Source organism: Camelina sativa, chromosome 15, assembly GCF_000633955.1.
Source record: "Camelina sativa cultivar DH55 chromosome 15, Cs, whole genome shotgun sequence".
NCBI classification, from domain to species: Eukaryota; Viridiplantae; Streptophyta; class Magnoliopsida; order Brassicales; family Brassicaceae; genus Camelina; species Camelina sativa.
In genome coordinates this window covers 28026616-28047028 of record NC_025699.1, presented here as the reverse complement: position 1 = coordinate 28047028, position 20413 = coordinate 28026616, and the positions used below count along the sequence as shown (strand labels likewise).

The following is a 20413-nucleotide window of genomic DNA, read 5'->3' as shown; positions in this document are numbered from 1 at the left end:
ATATATATATATATATATATATAGCTATTCATATTTTATTTTGCTTACACAATATATTAATTGTTTATACCACTATTATACTATATTAAAATTTCCCCTCTGTTATTTTATTATTTGTTGTTGAAGGAATCATATTATTTGGTATGTAATATAAGTAATGATATAATTTTAGAAAATGCAATCTAAATTCCGATATAGCTATTCTTCTATTTCAACATTAATTTTAAATTGAAATATTATAATAAAATACTTTATGATAATCACTAAGTCTTTTTTTTTTTTGAAAAAGAGCATAGGTTGACCAAAAAAAAAATATACACAAATACAACCTTTTCTTCCCTAAAACCTTACGCGGCATAGTCGTACCTTCAAATAAGAGCGATAGCTTCGAATGAGAGAATCAGCATATTGATCAAAACTGTACTTGCGATTGGTCATATACGGAGGTGGCATGAAATAGTTGTTGAGATAATCATTGCTTCCAATATTAATTGTGTATAGACACTTCTGCAGCTTCTCCTGTGGAACATTCGCCGTCATAATCATCGTCCGGTGGTTCTTTATTTGGTTTTTAAGACTGATACTTTCACCCTATATCGTGAAAAATAATATATCATATAAAATATCCATGAAAAGATTAGTTTAAGTCTTTTCTAAGGAAGCAATATATACATGACCAAGGTTAATGTTGTCTAGTTCTCACCAAATGTTGGCTAGTTTCTTCGCGAATTCCACCGCCACCAGAAGCGTAGTTTATTCCAGTGTGAGCTTGTTCCGGCGATGCTCCCGTGAACGGTGGAATGTAATCAGTGAATCTCATTAGTTCAGCTAAATTAGAAAGAAAATATGTTAGACAGGAACATTCACAAATTTTGAAAAACTTATCCCGCAATACATATTAGTTATGAAAACCGAGTGGAGACAAACTTTAACTATCAATAGTAAACAAAACAAATAATACCTACATTCTTTTTTTTTTTTTGGTTTTTTTTTTTTTTCACAAAATAGTACCTACAAACTTGAAACTAGGCAAAAAAAATAAAAAATATTGTGCTACTATTTTCTTATAACACTTTTCTTTTTCGTAGTTTATATCAACAATTTTATTCAGAACAATATTGGCAAAGAGATAAACCAAATGTGGGGGACTAACCGATAATGTCAGGAATATTACGACCATTGCTGAACCTACCGGTAGGACCTCTAGCAAAATCAACACCGTAAGGTGAATAGTTGACTTTGGCCGAGGTATTCAAGGCATTGTTGTTACCATTGTCGAAGACAGAGTCTCCGAAAACGAAATAGCAAGGCACTCGTTGTCCACGAGCCACCTCGGCCAGTGCAGATGTCGTGGCCACAAAGACACACAACAATGCCTTGAGCATTCCCTCGGCCATTTTCGGAAATTAATTACCAGAAATCTGAAAATGCTGACGTTGAATTGAAAAGAGAAGAATCTACGTATAAACATAAATAGAGAGAAACAGACAACAACGTTGTCCAAAAAAAAAAAAACAAAAACTGGCAGATGTAAATTCTATTTCAAGGCTAGAGACGACAGATCAGATAACGAGTAAATCAAGGGACATTATTATTTTGATTTTCAGAGAGATCTTTAAGTATCATCTTGTACGTACGTAAGTTGTTTTTTTTGTTAGGCAAATCCCTCAGTAGTCAACTTGTACGTGAGTTGTAATAAAGAATATGACAAGTCATCTTAACATCAAAAATAAAACACGTGGTGTTTGTGAAAATAGTTGTATAAACTAATAAAAAGTAGGATACGTATATTTGGCTTCGTGAAGAACCTTGTGGTCTTTTATTTTTGGGTAACACGATAACATCTTAACAAGAAAAGAAAAAAATGTTATTTTACAAAGTCGACGCATTGAAAGCAAAATATATGTGTGTATGATTAACCAGCGTGTATCAGAACCAAGCACAAAGCTAGGCTTGCTCATGGTTAATAGGTGAAAGCAAAATGGTCACCTCAAAGAAAGGGTGTAGTTATAAGTTGCGGAGGGTTGTCACTTTATATATTACTATATTAGTTTTCGGTTATTTATAATAGAGAAAGTGAATTTTAGGTACTACTGTAGACGACCAAAAGAAATCAAATTTGTCAAATTCATATTTGATTGTCCGAATGTGTCTAGCACTTAAATATATGTATATTAATAGCTTTTGAGAGAGAGGCCGCAAACCGATAAATATAGTTTATGAATCATATCCTCATGTGAGTTGTGCATGATGTCGTGGATGTATTTGAAAGTGTATAAGAGCTCTGAAGGTGACAAGTTGCTGTGCAGAGTTTCAGAGGTTTGATTTGTTGACGTGACATGAAGTGCTGATGTGGAGGAAAATTGTTCGACGAGATGACGAGTCGTAGGATTTGGAAGGAAGAAGCAATCATAATATACTCGAAGATATTGAGAGTATATTTCTATAAGGGAAAAAAGAAGTAATATTCTTAGGGATCAAGAATATTTCCTTTTTGTTAGGATGCACATAGATTTAGGTTAGAAATCCTTGGTGCGAGTATAAGTAGACTAGGGCTAGCCACGAAAAGAGCTAGCACTCGTGAGGTAGAAAGTTGTGAGATTTGTAACCTTCAAACATTCATAAAAAGGCTTAGAAGGTGAGTGTGTTTAACTCTTTTAGATCTACACAGGGTGTTGTGTTAGATAGATAGGAGAGTGAGCTTAGATTCAAGTCTTGTAAGAAACGATAGTTTCTGTATAAGATTGAATAAAAAGCGTTTGCTTGGCGTGTTTACAAGCGGGTTACTTGTTGTGTGTGTTCTCTATACCTTAACAATTGGTATCATAGCAGACACCTAATAAAATTTCTGGTATCTTTTTTCAACAGGTAAGATCTTACGACAAGGGTATGGAGATATCACTGGATTTTGTTGCTGTGCAAACACCATTGAAACTCGATCCAGAGTGCTTTGGTTATTGGAAAGTTTCCAATCAAGCAGGCCATCTCAAGCATCGACATGGAAGCTTGGTTTACAGTTGAAGACGGCTGGTTACATCCTATGGAGAAGAATGAGAAAGGGGAACTGGTTCCGAAGCACAAGAAGAAATGGACAACAGAAGAAAAAGTAGAGTTCAAACATAACTCGCAGGCGCTGTCAGTTATTTTAAAGTCTCTGCCAAGGGACATCCTCAATCAAGTTCAAGGATGTGTAGCAGCCAAGGAAGCATGGGATATCCTGGTCGTCACATTTGAAGGCACATGCAGGGTTAAGCGCACAAGGCTGGACAATCTTGCATGAGACTTCAAAAACTTGCGCATGACTGAAACCGAGTCAGTGGTGGATTACAGTAGTCGGTCGAGTGGTATTGCGTAAGAAGCTGTAGTTTTGGGGAAACGTTACAAGGACAATAAGCTGGTGAAAAAATTCCTCAGAAGTCTGCCTGACAAGTTTCAACCACACAGGTCTGCCATAGACGTGTCCTTAAATTCTGATGAGTTCAAGTACAATCAGGTAGTTGGAATGATGCAAGCGTTTGAAATACAGCTGAAGAAGAAAGAGAAGATGAATGAAAAGTCGTTTGCTCTCAAAGCTATAGAAGAACAAAAGCTTGCCGAATCTCAGGTGATTGCAGATGAAGAAAAGGTGGATTTGTTAGTTAAGAAGTACTTTCGCAAGATGGAGAGAGGTCAGCGGAAGGGAACAACTCCACTCACGAAAACTGATTCGGATAAGGAGTACAAGAAAAGTGATAAGTAGGAGCGACAATGCGCTGAGTGTGAGGGATATGGACATTACAAGTATGAGTGTCCAAACAACAAACATAAGAGTTCTCTACAATGTTATGGGTGTAACGGTTATGGTCATACTAAGTCTGATTGTCCTTCGCGTGAGAACAAGCAGAAATCTTACATTACCTAGAGTGAAAGTGATTCAGATGAAGAAGACAGCAAAGGTGAGACTCTGAACAGCTTTGTGGCACTGCTGTGTGTCATTGAGGAAGACGAAGAAGATGATGTTTTGGTGGTAAAAGAAGGCATAGACAAGAAGATTGACTCTGACTCGGATGGAGAGGAGGCTGACCTGTCGGCGGAAGATCAGATAGAGCTTCTCATCAAAACAGTGGTTCAAAAGACTCAAGACAACAACCAATTGACTTCCGAGAGGGATACTCTGCAGCTGAATACTGGAATGCTCTCTAAAGAACTGAGTGAAGAGAAGGCTAAGGCTCTGCGACTTGAGAAGCAATTAGAGGAACAACTGAATAACATCAAGATGCTGAGTAAAAGAACTAAAGATCTGGATACCTTACTCAGTACTGGAAGATCAAGCAGTGTGAAGTGGGGTCTGGGTTATCAAGGATCTAACACTGACAAGTCTACTCAATTCGTCAAAGGGTTGGAATCTGAGTCGAAGCTGAAAGATAAGGTTTTCCCTACAACGACTGGTCAGCATGATCAGCTTCCTACGAAGGAGAACCCGAAACACAGAAGAATGAATATGTAGACTGCTCAGAGACCTGTCCAGCTCAGCAAAAGAAGAGGATGTTGGTACTGTGGTCATCTAAACCATTATAAGGCACAGTGCTACAAATTTCAGAACCGTGTGTCAAATCTGATGCAACATGGCATGTTCTATCCAACTGTAAGGAGAAACAATCAAGGGTATGTCAGGAAAGATGAGCTCTATTGTTAAGCAGCATACACAGCTGAAAGAACAAAGGTTGATCAGGCCAAATGGTACTTTGACAGCGGGTGCTCCAGACATATGACAAATGCCTTTGAAAATCTATCCCATATAGAAGATGTTGTTGGAGGGAGAGTTACTTTTGGAGATGGAGGAAAAGGCACAATCCAAGGAAAAGGTACTACTGGGGGTGAATCTCAACCGCATCTGAAGGATGTATTCTTGGTCGATGGTTTGAATGCAAATCTGATTCGTGTCAGTCAGCTGTTTGTTCTTAACAACAACAATGAGCTGATGTTTGTTCAGATCTATGTAGATAACATTTTCTTTGGTTCCACTTGTCAACCATTAGTAAAACAGTTTGTGAAAAGCATGTCTCAGGAATTTGAAATGAGTATGGTAGGAGAGCTAAAATATTTTCTGGGGTTGCAAGTTGAACAATCGCATGATGGAATTTTCGTATCTCAAAGCACTTATGCTAAAGAGTTGGTACAACGCTTTGGATTAGGGAAGAGTAATGAAGCAAAGATCCCTATGGGCATAAATGAAAAACTCTCAAAAGATGAAGGAGGGGAGGATGTGGATGAGCGACTATACAGAGGAATGATTGGAAGCCTGCTGTATCTGACAGCAAGTCGTCCAGACATATGTCTGTCAGTGGGGATCTGTGCATGCTATCAAGCCAAGCCCAAGATGTCACATCTACTAGCGGTGAAGAAGATCATCAAGTACATCAAAGGGACAGTGAACTTTGGTATTTTCTACACCAAGGACACCAATACCAGCCTGAGTGGATACTGCGATGCAGATTGGGCAGGCTCGGTAGATGATCGTCGTAGTACAAGTGGAGGTTGCTTCTTCATGGGCAACAACCTGATATCATGGCACAACAAGAAGCAAAACAGTGTCTCTCTATCAACCGCTGAGGCTGAATACATTGCCTTAGGAAGTTGTTATACACAGCTCCTGTGGATGCGGCAAATGTCCTCTGACTATGGTATGGATTCTGATACTCTTCTAATTCATTGTGATAATTTGAGTGCAATAAATATATCCAAGAATCCTGTTCAGCACATTGATATCAGACACCACTTTGTTCGTGAACTAGTTGAGGCGAAACTGATTGAGATTGACCATGTAAGCAATGATTTTCAGTTAGCTGATTTATTTACTAAGCCTTTGGAATTTAACAGGTTCGCGAATCTGAGGAAGTCCGTTGGTATTTGTGAGTTCTAACCTCTCCATCTATGCTGTGCTGATCTAAGACAGGGACGTGCGCTAGGACAGATCATGGAAATCCTAGGATATATATAAAATCAACAATCTGAAAGCAACTGTGGTAAATAGTTGCCTGTCATGCCGGTCTGTCCATCCTGTTAAATGTTGTCATGATTTAAGGAGGTCAAAGAGCTGTGAAGAGACATTCACATACATCTTCAGGAATAATTTCCTGTTGGATGGCAAGTCTGGAATCAGTGATTGATAAAATCAGGTGATGTTACTAAATTTCAAGGCGGTGAAACAGGTAACAGAAGGCTGAGTGGTATTCAATTTTTTGTAAAAAAAAGTGTGCTCTTCAAATAGATTATCTCCAGCTGCCTTAACATGTTGGGATAGATTGCGGACTAAAGGCATGCCAGTGTGAAAGTCTACCCACATGCAACAGTTCCTTGATCTTCAATAATTCAAGAGGTTGTGATAGCTCCTGGCAAAGGTTCTGAACATGTGGTTAACTCTTCTCCTCGTTTTCATTGGGAGGGAAGACAACACATGTATGGTTAGTCTCTTGTTAGTGGTGTGATTTTACCTAATAAAAAAAAAAAACTTGCTCTCAAGTGTGTATTGCTCAGTCTGGGTCCCAGCATGTTCACCATAAGTGGCTGTGTGTATCTGGTGTTGGGTCATGAACGTATTAATTTTTCTTTTTTTTTTAAAAGAGGGAGAATGATGTGATTTAGATTCTTATCATTAATGCAAGTGTGGTGATTTGGCAAGTGAATGGAGACGAAAAAGGAAAAAAGGTTCGGTGTACACTAATGGTTTAATTGAGTGGTTTTCAGGATTGCTAAGTTTATTGGGCCGAGTCTTTGCAGACCATTAGGTCACACGGAGGTGTATAAAAGGGAGCGGCTAGGGTTTTGGCGTTTTCCTATCCATCCTTGCGATTTCAACTCTTTGTCGAATAGGCTTCTACTTCTTCTTATCCTTTGTTTGTGTGTTCTAACCTCTAATCACCATAAAATCGATCTTCAGTGGCTTTCACTATGACTCGAGCTCGGATGATGAGCTTCACACTCCGCCATCATCACTGCCTCCACCGTCTCCTCATGTGCTGATTGATCCAACCACGGCGATGGTCGTTTACGAGACTCGAGACGAGTCGACTTCAGCGAATCCGGCTCCGGAGAATCCAATGCCCACACCCTCATTCACTGAGGTGGACCACGAGACGTGTGACTCTTCGTCTCCCCCCACCAAGGGAGGTGCCGTCTCGGTTCCCGGTTATTGATCTCACTGGTGATGTTCCCATGCCTGATCTGTCAAGTCAGGGAGTTTCGTCGCGTCTGCGCAAGAGACAACCGACTGTTGATGCCGACAGCCGCGATCCCAAGCGTCCGTCTCTCGCCAAAGATAAGGGCGTTTCCACTTCTCGCGGTACCTCTTCCAAGGAGTTTGACTCAAATGGTTCATATCCTCTGAAGCTGCTCATAGGTATGGATTCTTCGCCTCTCGAACCTTGCCTCCGAAGTTTGCTACTCCCTAGGAGTTGATGATCAATCTAGGGAGCTGATTGATCGGGCTGGTCTGTTGAAAACCGTCTCTCAAGTCAGATCTTTTGACTCGGATGTTGTGTATGAGTTTTGGGCAAATCTCTCTGCGGTGAAGGTGGAGGGGGGACTCTATTGATGTTCTTGTTCGGGACTGGATGTATGAATTCTATCATGGTCGAATCAACGCCCTGTTCGGTTTACAATTCGTTGATGTGCGCGAGCAACGACTGCAGATAGTTGCTATTCTGGAGGAGGATCTGGCACTCTTTCTATCTGGTGGTAAGGTGAAGTTCTACAAGCAACTGGTGTCAACGATGATCAAAAACACTGATGTGAGCGCCGGTCGGCTTGCGGTACGGACGGAACGTCGGTTCCTCAAGACGGCCGGTTTATCTGAAACTTTCCTCGAACCAAACTTTGAAGGATGAAAGTAGGAGGAAAACAAATGGTGGAAACAGGTTTTAACGGAAAACAAACAAGCGGATTGAAAGATCGAACGTTGGCCTCATCGTGGTCGAGCAGCTACGGTACAGAACGTCAAGGCTGCGAGCGGCTACAATACGAAATGTCAAGGCTGCGAACGGCTACAGTACGGATTGTCGAGGCTGCAAGCGGCTATGATACAGAATGTCGAGGCTGCGAGCGGCTACGATACGGGACATCGAGGCTGCGAGCGGCTACGGTAGAGATGGACGGAAGGTGGATCGATGCGACGACAAACGAGAGACGGCTCGGCTTATGATACGGTCGAACTAGGGGATTACGAACCCGGTTTGTGAATCTCCTAGGGTTTCTCAAGAGCCAAGCCCCAGAATTGGGCTAAGGAGAGAGGTGAGACAAGAAACAAAGATTCTCTCTTTGGAAATTAATTCAATCTTCAAGTCTGAGTTTTACAATGAGGGTTTAGACCTTTATATAGGGAGGCTTACATAAGGGAACACTTAACCCTAGAAAACGTGGCCAGGATCTGATCCTTACACTTGGCCATAAAGCAAAAGCAAAAGTAAATCAAAGCAAAGACCAATCTAACGGTCATAGAAGGTTTAAGAAGAAATTCAAAAAGAAGGAAGGGAAAGAGATAGGATTGCCACGTCATTGGCTGGACGCGGTGATAGGATCTTCACTTCCTTGGCTCCTAAGCATATCAATGAATGTTTCCAAGTCATGAGCCAAGCGGGAACGAAGTGGAGATGAACTAGAGCTCGCTGCCTCGTTAAAACCTCTTCGGTAAACCCATTGGGACAAACCCGAAGTAGGAATAAGAGTACAACTCCTTCTAATGGCTTAGAGGTATCTTCACACTAGCGTGATGGTGAAGACACGCGAACCAAGCTTCCCAAATCTGGTCGCACCCAAGGCTCTTCTTTGGTGATGCTAGCCATGATTCCTTGGTGTAAAGGTTGGAGCTTGGCTTGAACTGCCTAATAGATGACCTTGTCTTGCTCCTCCTTGATGATCCTTGGGGACTGAATGATACCTCGTTGGTGTTCTGGGTTAGATACTTGTCGCCCACGCTAGCTACTGAACGCTGGTACCGTTTGTTTGTGAGGCGTCCGAGAGATGACCGAGGAGTGTCCGAGAGATGTGAGTGATCCTGGCCGAGTGACCGATCCCATGCTCACATCATTCCCTCCCTTATAGAAGTTTTGACCTCAAAACTTTGCTCATCACCTGGATCAAAAAGGAAAACCGAATCAGCAGCATCAAAAGTTCAACCGCGGTCTAATTTTACCGGGATCAAATAGAAAAAGTAAGGCCTTAAGACAAAAGGATAAGACTTCCCCGGTAAGGCCAGTGGCGTTTGTTGCTCTGATCCCTTCATGAACCGTGGTTGGTTGCTAAAGCTCTCCAGGATACCACACAAAAGTTTGAGCCGCACCAAAGTTGCAAAGTTGCCTCGCCATAGGACCTTGTGCGGTAAAGGTCTTGGCACTAAGGATGAACAAGGGTGGCACAGTATTGGCAACTCCCAGCTGGAGCATACTACTCGAAGTAGTCAACAATAATACCGAATGGAAACACCCTTCAATGGCAATCTTCGGTGGCTCAACTTGCTTGAAACTCCCCATTTCCGAGTGAGCATCGGATAGAGGACTAATCACACGGCCAATGTCTTCTTTAGCGTCGCCTAATGACTCGGTACGCATCTCGGATGAAGATTCACGTACCATGGTCGGCTCCAGACGCGGCGGTCGAGTATTGGCTCGGTCGTCAAGAGCGGTAGCGAGTTGACCTTGGTCCACATAATGGCTAAAACTTGTATCTCCGAGTACGTAAGCTTGGTGGTCAGGCGGCTCGGCTGGCTTCTCTACAATTCCTCCGAACCAATGACTTCCTTAGGACCAATTTGTTGATCGAATTCCAGTTCTAAGCACAGCTCCCGGTCAGCTTGCGCCGTTGGTGCTTCGTCCTTAACAACCTCAGAACTCGGCCTGTTCTTTGTCAACTCATCTTGCTTCGGCCGATGATGAACTCGCGGATCCGGCGTTGGTGAAGTCACAAGGGCTGAGTGTTGGTGTCGTGATGACTCTCCACGAGTGTATGATGACTCTACCTGGTCCAACATTTCTCCAAGATGTCGGAGTTGAGATTGGATAGAGATCAACTCGTCCGTGAAACTTGGTGCTCCGGGAGAATGCACCGGCTTCCTTGAGGTTTGTTCCCTTGACTTAGTACGAGATTCCACAATGCTTGCCTTGGCCTTGTTTTGACAGCGGCTAGAGTTGTCGGCTGGTGCTGCGCGTGGTGCCCAGCTCGGGAGGCCTCTGTTTCTATTACGGTCGGCACTTGTCTTGCTGGATGATGCGTACGATGTCCAGGTCGGAATTCCTTTGGCGCATCTTGGGAACTTCTCCTTGGGCTCTTGGTGATACTGGGGTGGTGCGTAGTAATGACCCAAGTTGTCGCCATCGGATTCTTCGTCACTAATCGGCAATGGCTCGCGATGAAGTGTGGCTTGTGGAGCTGACGGCCAATTATAACTCGGTGGTCCGTGCTCGTGTTCGACTTGAGCCGGCCCTTCTTCATAGTCCTCTTGGTACCATGATTCGTCCTCGGTAGCCTCTGGATTGGTACCATGGTGTTCGTCGTACCATGGCTCGTCTTCGGTGGCCTCTTGTTCCAGATCAGGACCATGATGTTCTTCGTACCATGGTTCTTCATCAGAGTTAAAATCCTCATACTCCATACTTGATCAAGTTGATTCAAGCATCGACTATCGATCGCGGACTTGGGAACTAGGTACGGTCGACGGTACGGACGACTACCGGTGGTCGGGCGACTGTACGGACGACGGGTACAGATGGCTGGTACGATGACCAATATGAACGATGACTTGCGGTATGGACGAGAAACTCGAACGGTTGATGTCACGAACAGGCTTTGGGTCACGAACGGTAGGTACCACGGTCGGGAGATGATTCTCGAACGATGACGTGGACTTGGTCCGTATGCTATGCGATGGCCAAGTGAGTCACATACCTCGTCAAAACAAATCGGATATTCGTGAGTAAACGCATCAAAAGGTGGCGTATAAGATATTATCTAGGCAGTCAATGATTGAGGACAGCAAGGCAAAAACGACAACCTAAGACTAAACAAAAAGAACCTACACGCGCCTAAAAAGCAAACACACGCACAAAAAGCAAAACTTTTGGGACCACAACACAAACACAAAAGCAAAACAAGCTAAATTATCAATCTAACAAGTCCTAGGCAAGAACATCGACGAACAAAACTATGAACACAATGAAAAAACAAAGGAACAAATGATCTAACGAGATAACTATGCATAAATCGAAAACTAACGAACCTATGCGAAGCTAAGGATAAACTATAGAACCGCAAAAGACACATAAACGAAAGCTAACAACATAGAGCACACAAAGGAAGCAAATGATGATACAAGATGCGAGAATAGAGAGGTGAAGGAAAGATACAACATTTGGAGGAACTTTTGGCTCTGATACCAACTGATGTGATCGCCGGTCGGCTCGCGGTACGGACGAAACGTCAGTTCCTCGAGACGGCCGGTTTATCGGAAACTTTCCTCGGACCAAACTTTGAAGGATGAAAGTAGAAGGAAAAAAACGGTGGAAACAGAGTTTGACGGAAAACAAACGAGCGGATCGAAAGATCAGACGTTAGCCTCATTGTGGTCGAGCAGCTACGGTACGGAACGTCGAGGCTGCGAGCGGCTACGATACGGAACGTCGAGGCTGCAAACGGCTACGGTACGGATCGTCGAGGCTGCGAGCGGCTACAATACAGAATGTCGAGGCTGCAAGCGGCTACGATACGGGACGTTGAGGCTGCGAGCGGCTACGGTAGAGATGGACGGAAGGGTGGATCGATGCGACGACACACGAGAGATGGCTCGGCTCGTGATACGGTCGAACTAGGGGATTATGAACCCGGTTCGTGAATCTCCTAGGGTTTCTCAAAAGCCAAGTCCCGGACTTGGGCTAAGGAGAGAGGTGAGACAAGAAACAAAGATTCTCTCTTTTGAAATTAATTCAATCTTCAAGTCTGAGTTTTACAATGAGGGTTTTGGTCTTTATATAGGGAGGCTTACATAAAGGAACACTTAACCCTAGAAAACGTGGCCAGGATCTGATCCTTACACTTGGCCATAAAGCAAAAGCAAAAGTAAATCAAAGCAAAGACCAATCCAACGGTCATAGAAGGTTCAAGAAGAAATTCAAAAGGAAGGAAGGGAAAGAGATAGGATTGCCACGTCATTGGCTGGACGCGGTGATAGGATCTTCACTTCCTTGGCTCCTAAGCATATCAATGAATGTTTCCAAGTCATGAGCCAAGCGGGAATGAAGTGGAGATGCACTAGAGCTCACTGCCTCGTTAAAACCTCTTCGGTAAACCCATTGGGACAAACCCGAAGTAAGAAAAAGAGTAAAGCTCCTTCTATTGGCTTAGAGGTGTCTTCACACTAGCGTGATGGTGAAGACACGCGAATCAAGCTTCCCAAAGCTGGTCGCACCCAAGGCTCTTCTTTGGTAATGCTAGCCATGAGTCCTTGGTGTAAAGGTTGGAGCTTGGCTTGAACTGCCCAATAGATGACCTTGTCTTGCTCCTCCTTGATGATCCTTAGGGACTGAATGATGCCTCGTTGGTGTTCTGGGTCAGATACTTGTCGCCCACGCTGGCTAGTGGACGCTGGTACCGTTTGTCCGAGTGTCCGAGAGGCGTCCGAGAGGTGACCGAGGAGTGTCCGAGAGATGTGAGTGACCCTGGCCGAGTGACCGATCCCGTGCTCACATCAAACCCAGTCATCAAGGATCTGCATAAAATATGTTGCAGCAACTGGTCTCCAACGGTGAACACCAGTTATATCTCGACGAACAGAGCAATGGTGATCTACATGATCATGCATCGCATTCCGTTCGACTTTGGGAGAATGATCTACGATCAGATCATACAGTTGGGTCTGCAAGCTCAATCTGGCTTCCGGTTGCCGTTTCCCAGCCTCATCTATCAGCTCTTGGAAGCTCAGCGACCTGTTCCGAGTCTTTGGCCACAAGACACAAAGAAGAACAAGGGGAAGAAGACTGCTTCACTTCCTGCGGAGCCTGTTCTTTGGAGTTGTTCGTCTTCAGAGCGCAAAACCATCCGGTTGGCCATCAAGATCCTACAAAGATGCTTTGGAAGCCGGTAAGTATTTCTCTTCTCTGCTTGTATTTTCTTTTCGTCTTATCCTATTGATATTTTTGACTAATCTGTGCCAAACAAGCATAGGGAGATGAGTCTGATAAGCTTGAGGGGGAGTTTGAGCTATGGGGGAGCTGTTGTTTTAATCTTATTTTTTTCTCTCTGTTTTCTTATTTTTTTAGACTTGTTGGCTTTTCGATTTTAAGACTTGGTTTGGATTTGTAGGATGATTTATTATGTCTTAACAATTGCCTGCTGATCGGTTAACCGTATGCTTTTTTTGGATGCAATACTCTGTTGGTAGGGTTGCGTTTGTTTTGGCTGTTGTTTATGCTTTTCAGGATTAGTGCTACGGATGCTTGCATGGCAAGATTCAATCAAAAAGGGAGAGATTGAAAGTGCATCAGAGCTCTGAAGGTGACAAGATGCTGTGGAGAGTCTCAGAGGTCTGATTTGCTGACGTGGCATGAAGTGCTGATGTGGAGGAAAATTGTTCGACGAGATGACGAGTCGTAGGATTTGGAAGGAAGAAGCAATCGTAATATACTCGAAGATATTGAGAGTATATTTCGATAAGGGAATGAGGAAGTAATATTCTTGGGGATCAAGAATATTTCCTTTTTGTTAGGATGCACAAAGATTTAGGTTAGAAATCTTAGGTGCGAGTATAAGTAGACTAGGGCTAGCAATGAAAAGAGCTAGCACTCGTGGGGTAGAAAGTTGTGAGATTTGTAACCTTTCAAGCATTTATAAAAAGGCTTAGAAGGTGAGTGTGTTTAACTCTTTTAGATCTACATAGGGTGTTTTGTTAAATAGATAGGAGAGTGAGCTTAGTTTCAAGTCTTGTAAGAAACGGGAGTTTTTGTATAAGATTGAATAAGAAGCGTTTGCTTGACGTGTTTCTAAGCGGGTTACTTGTTGTGTGTGTTCTTGATGTTCATATATTTTACCCTGTTTTCCCTTAATATATTCACCTCTTTTGCATCTTTTGCTTTCTATATTGACCATTATTGCATAGCTTTAGGACTAATCATGCATTAGAGTTTAGTTGCATTGCATCTGCATCTTTTCATGCATAAACAAATGATTTTGGAGCTTAAGGAGCATGGAAGCAATGCTGAGGAGAAGTGAAGCAATCATGGAGGGAAAGCAAGAGAGTTAAGGCTGAAGAAACAAGGTCCAAAGTCCCACTCGACCGCCCACTCGACCAGACACTCGACCATGTGCAGAGAGGAACTCGACCGAGTGGAAGCTGCATGAGAGAAGCCAACTCAACCGGTCACTCGACCGAGCACCGGGTCGAGTTGCCCGAGCCGCCTAGCTATTTTGTCTTTTAGCATTTTTAGGGGTTCCACTACTTTTTCTATTTAAAGACCTTGTACCCAGCAGCCACCAAGAGTCCAGCTTTTGAGAATAGTCAGAAACCTTGTTTTTACCTTTTTGGGAATTATTCCTTTTGCACTTTTATTTTTCTTAGATCTTGTTGGTTTCATAACTTTCAGAATATTGAGAATTTGAGTTTGATTCTTTCTCTAGTATTGTAGATCTTTGCTTTATCTTTCATTTGATGCAAGTTTCAGTGTTTTCTGGGTTTATGACTTTGATGTTCATCATGTGTTCTTGTGAGTAGTAGCTTAGGATCTTGAGGATGGGTTAGGCTGGGCTGTGTCTGAGGTTTGTTTGCTTTGGTCAAGCTTGATTGTGGTAGAATCTCTTCTAGGCTAGATATTCTTAATGCTGATCCTATAACTGAGAGGGTAGGGTTTGATTTCAAGCATCTTAGCATCACACCAATGTTTAAGGAGCATAGATAAGGCTAGATCTAGAGTTTACCCACTACAAGAAAGCAGGCAATTTACGACTGTAATTATAGTCGTTTATTAGTTGTTATTTCAGAAATTACGACTACGTTACGACTAATCACTGTTGTCGTAAAACGATAGTCGGTAAGAAATTCAGTCGTCTTGTAGTCGGTAAATAGCGACTACGTTACGACTAATACTCGTAGTCGTAAAAGTAGTCGTAATGTAGTCGTAAACTTTTACGACTGTTTTGTGACTAAGTTACGATTAATAAAACTCTGAACAGTCGTTATGTACAGATAGTCGTAAAGTAGTCAGTAAATACATACGACTATTTGCTGACAGTTTAACGATTAATGCGATGTGAAGGAGATTAGTTTGAGAATAGTTGTAATATAGTTGTTAAATGTAGCGACTACGTGGCTACTACGAGACGACTATTTGACTACTGTGTTGCCACTATGTAAAGATAGATTTAATGACTATTTGAAGACTATAGGGATTAAAAACCAGAATCTTTTCTTTTTTTTTGTTTTGTTTATAACTCGAATTTATAATCAAAGAAAGCCTTAAAATTTGCATTTTAATTACCAAAAGTTAACCATGATTGTCATTAGTACACCACATAAGCAATAACAAAAAGAGAGAACCAAATTTTTTACAACCAAAAGAGAGAACCTAAAACTATGATTCTCTTAAGTGACAAGGAACAAAACACATCATCCCAAATTGTCAAGTTCATTAGAGTAAGAAATAGAGAGAGATAAGTAGCCTAAGAATTAACCTAAGGAGGAGATGCTCTTTATGTAGGAGGGTCGATGGATGCATCACTTGATTCAGACTCATGGAACTCGAGAAAGGCCGGATCAAGTTTCTGCATGAACTTTTCCAAGCGATCTATCTTCTTCTGTTGCTCAGCCACAACTTTGGAATGTTCTGCTTCACGAGCAGCAAACTCAGCATCACGTTTTGTCGCATAAGCAACTTGTTCTTCAATGATCCTTTGAGCTTCCTTCATTTGCTCTTGCAATGCTACAAACGATGATGACTGTCCTTGTTGATGATAGCTGTTGCCATTGAGAAGACTCTGAGGATGATCTTTGAGGCTACCGAGACCAAAAATATTACCTCGTGAATCCTTTTCAGTGGACTGAGAAAAGAAAAGGTGAAACTGTAAATAACTGTAAATAGAGAATATGAAAGTTAAAGATTTAAATATTGATTGTGAGAAGTGTAACTTCACCTGAAGAAAGATGGCAGTATAATCTTCTGCTGTGAGCTCCTGAACTCGTGAAGGATCTGAGTCAATCTCAGATAGCTTAGCCTGTAAGTTTTTCTCATAAGTTTTGAAGATCTTCTCGGCCTTGCGATCCACATACGTACCATCTGGCTTTGTATGAGTCTCTTTGAAAACCTCACCGAGAGTCACTGGTCTCCCAAGTTTTTCTTCCTGGAATGTTACAAAAACAAGGAAAAGGGTTAAGACATAAGTTTAAGTTGCAAAGGTGTAAGAAAAAAACATAAGTTACTCACCAAGCCTTGTTTGACTTGTTGATAAGATGTTGGCCCAGATAAGTGCATGTGAGGACCGAGACCATTACGCTCTGACATGCGAGCTTTGGAATAGATTCGACTCCTTTCTTGTGCTTCTTCAGTCTCCCACTGAGCAACCATTATTTTCCACAGGTCACCCTCGATCCATTTAGGTTTCACTCGACTAGTCCTAATGTCGCTAACCATGTTTTTCATCCGTCGTTTGCATATCTCATAGAAATACGCTTGTACTGTTCCTGTTATTAAAGGATCCCAAGTGTGTGTTTTCTATGAAAAAAGGAAAATAGAATTAAGTTAGTGAACAACAACTTAATCAAAACCTATCTATGAAGGAAACTTCAAAACATAAAACTATACCGCAAACTCAATGAAGTATCTTTCTCGTCTATCCGGAGGCACACATGACCAATTGTAGTATGGACCATCAAATTTATTTGTAAAAACTCTAGTAATCTTCCGAACCAGTGCTGATTTAGCATCACGAGTAAACCTCATATAACAAAAGAATCAAGTCAGTTATTTGACAGACATGAAACACTAAAACACGGTTTACAGAAACTATAACACGGTTGTAAGTGTAACTAATTTACAAACTAGAACACGGTTGTTTCATAATTTGAAGCCAACCAATAACAGACATGAATCCCTAAGAGTATTTACTACAATCAGACAACAAAAATCAACCAACTAACTAGAACACGGTTGTAAAATTATGAAAAAGTAGACATACCAAGTCGTGTTAGGCTTCGGTTCCGGAGAGAGGACGGTGGTGAACGTATGACGGTCCGGCACCATAAGTATCGCATTTAGAGCCATCAACGTGTCCTCCTGGAGTTCCGGCAAGACTGGATCTGACTCTGCGAAGTTGTGACCTTGAGAAGAAGGATGACTTTGAGCGTGAGAGGCTGCATTTGGGGATCTCGCAGAATCTTCCGATGGATTCGCTTGAACCGTTGGATTGTTCATCACTTCGGTTGATGACCGAGATGGATGCTCTACACCAACTCGATTCACGGTGTTCTGAAAAAGGACCTGCGGTGGTGGATAGTTTCTGACCTGCGGTGCCGCAGATGTCGATAGCTGGGGAGAAATGCGGACTTCTTCTTGAGGCGTCGGAGGTGTAGGATTCTCAGCCGCCGGAGTGAAGTTGTATTGAGGTGGTAGAGGGTTGAGTCTTCTCACCTTTGACGATGGATTAGAGCCACCGGGCCTGAGAGAAGCGTTGGGGGTAACATATCTCTTGCGTCCAGGCTTCTTGGTAAGAGGCATCGTCGATTCGATTGAGAGGAAATGGATTAGATTAGGGTTTGATGTTAGAGAGAAAACGGCGAAGAACACGGAGAAGAAAAGTGTGAAATGATTTTGGGATTAGGTTAGCGATTAGGGTTAAAACTGTGTGATGGGCCGTTAATGGACCAAGTTAATGGATTTCGTGTTTAATTAACCCAAACAGTTTCAATATAGTCGCTTAACAGTTCTTAAGTAGTCGTATATAAGCAGACAAATTTTTTTAAAAAGGCTGGGCTTGTTTAAGGAGTGTATAATCTGGTCCATTAACGGATTGGGGTTATTAAACCCAAGTATTTTGAACTTAGTCACTTAATTGTCACTAATCAGTGGCTTAATTTAATCCTTTTAATTTATATATTTTTAAACATAACATTTTATATATTTAATTTATATATTTTTAAACATAACATTTTATATATATTTTTGACATATTATTTAGAACACAATTCAGGATATATTACATATTATTTAGAACACAATTCAGATTATATTACATATTATTTATTGCTCAAATTTGACATAAACATAATTAGGAGGATTCTTCATCATCTGGTTCTTCATCATCCGAAGATGATAAATTACACAAGAATTCATCTTCAGGTTCCACATCGTCAACGCCATAATCTAGATTTATTGGGTGATCTGACTCTTCCAAATTGTCAAGTACAATATCTTCAATTGTAGTCATCAATACAGCATCATCATTTTCGGTTTGCAAAAGAGTCGTCTCTGAACTGTTGACATATTCTCCAGAAATGTTTCCCCTTGGATTCACCTTTAGAACATTGAACCATATTTGCTTCGGTTTTTTATGTATGGATACGGAATATAACACACTTGTTCTGCTTGAGAGGCTGCATTTGCAAATTATGAAAGTTACATTTGCATATCAACAAAAATGTTTTATTTAGAGATAAATAAATACACATATATATATATACTTACCTAGAATAAATGGTTCGTATTTATTGTACTTTCTTGTTGAAAGTACGTCTATGACACCACCATTGCTGATCCGAGTGCCTCTACCGATAACAGGGTCATACCACTTGCACTTAAAAAGTGTGATTCTCAAATTAACCATCCCCTCATATTGAAGCTCTATGATATCAGTTATTGTTCCGTAGAAATCCGCTGCATCAGATTCATCCGTGTAATTTTCACCCTTAGCACATACCCCATAGTTACATGTGTTTCGTCCAGCGCCGTGATTCTCTGTATGAAACAAATAGCCTCTTGTAAAATACATTGGCCAGTTTTGACCTTGTTCAAAGGTCCATGCACTATCTCTTGAACCCAAGTAGGAAATGGATTTGTGGCGTTCCAGTAAGTAACCTGCATATATATATATATGTATTAGTTATTTTCAATAATTTTAATAAGTATTTATATATAGAGTACGTATTGTTGTCACACACATATTCTTTAACCCATAATGATATTCGTCTGCTCTTTTGGCGGAGAGTTCCTTATCGGGAAGTCCAGGATATTTTGCTGAAAGAAAATCCTCGAACATACTATATATACAAGACAGACACAAATATATGAGAAATCATAGCAGATTATATATAATTTGAGCGATCCCTACTTAATTATATACCTCTCAATTGGCTTGAAATAGTCACAATTTCTTAAAACATATGCGTGTGCGCATTGATAGTCTCGGCTTGAGAGCCATGTTTCATGCATTTCCCCACTTGGACGGCCAACGTGAGTAAATATAGAAGGCACTCCAGGCACATGATATACAGGGTTTTCACCTTCATCAAATCTTGTTAACCTGACCAAATGATTGAAAATTAAATATATATTCACACAATAAATTCAAATCTTGATAGCATTTACCTTGATTTTGTTTGTATGTTCTCGGCAAAGTAGTGCTCTGAGAAGTATGCAATCTCGTCATTGATATATGATTCAACAATTGATCCTGCTGCATACCTTTTGTTCTTTGCTTTTCCTTTCAATTTTTTTTAAAAATCTTTCAAAAGGATACATCCACCTATATTGGACAGGACCTCCTAATTCAGCTTCGTAAGGGAGATGTATAGGCAGGTGCTCCATCACATCAAAAAAGGATGGTGGAAAGATCTTTTCCAAGTTGCATAGGATGAAAACTATATTCTGTTTTAGAATTTGAAGGCGACTTGTATGCAAAGTCATAGAACATAAGTCCCGGAAAAATGCTCCAACCCCTACAAGATGATATTCAAACTTCAATATCACATTAAGAATTATATAAGTACTTCATAAATAAATAGAATTTTGATTTATTAATTAACGAGTACCTGATAATGCAAGGTGGACATTCCTGTGTAGCAGTTCTGCAAAGATAAATGGAAGTAACCGTTCCATAAAAACATGGCAATCATGGTTCTTCATGCCTGAAAACTTTCCATTTTCCATATCAACACAACTAGCTAAGTCTGACGAATAACCATCTGGGAATTTAACTGAGTGTTTCACACATTCCAATAAGCTTGTTCTTGCTTCGTCTGTCAATGTATATGCCGGAAAAGGTGCTTTACCCCTACTATCAAGATGTAAGTGTGGCCGAGAACAGAACTTCACTAAATCCAATCTTGACATGATGGTATCTTTTGATTTACCCTTCACACGCATAAGAGTATACATGATGTTGTCCAAAAAATTCTTCTCTGTATGCA

General features: G+C 41.3%; 1 protein-coding gene across 1 annotated transcript in view; it reads right to left on the bottom strand.

Moving 5' to 3' along the window:
- LOC104748870 (GDSL esterase/lipase At2g19050-like) overlaps positions 1 to 1397 on the bottom strand; it is a 2050-nt gene extending 653 nt beyond the window's left edge. Inside the window, exons 1-3 of the mRNA XM_019237186.1 lie at positions 1154 to 1397; positions 704 to 828; positions 367 to 591 (exon numbers count right to left, since the gene is read on the bottom strand). Of these exons, the coding sequence (XP_019092731.1) occupies positions 367 to 591; positions 704 to 828; positions 1154 to 1397 (594 nt within the window). The remainder of the gene's footprint in view (positions 1 to 366; positions 592 to 703; positions 829 to 1153) is intronic.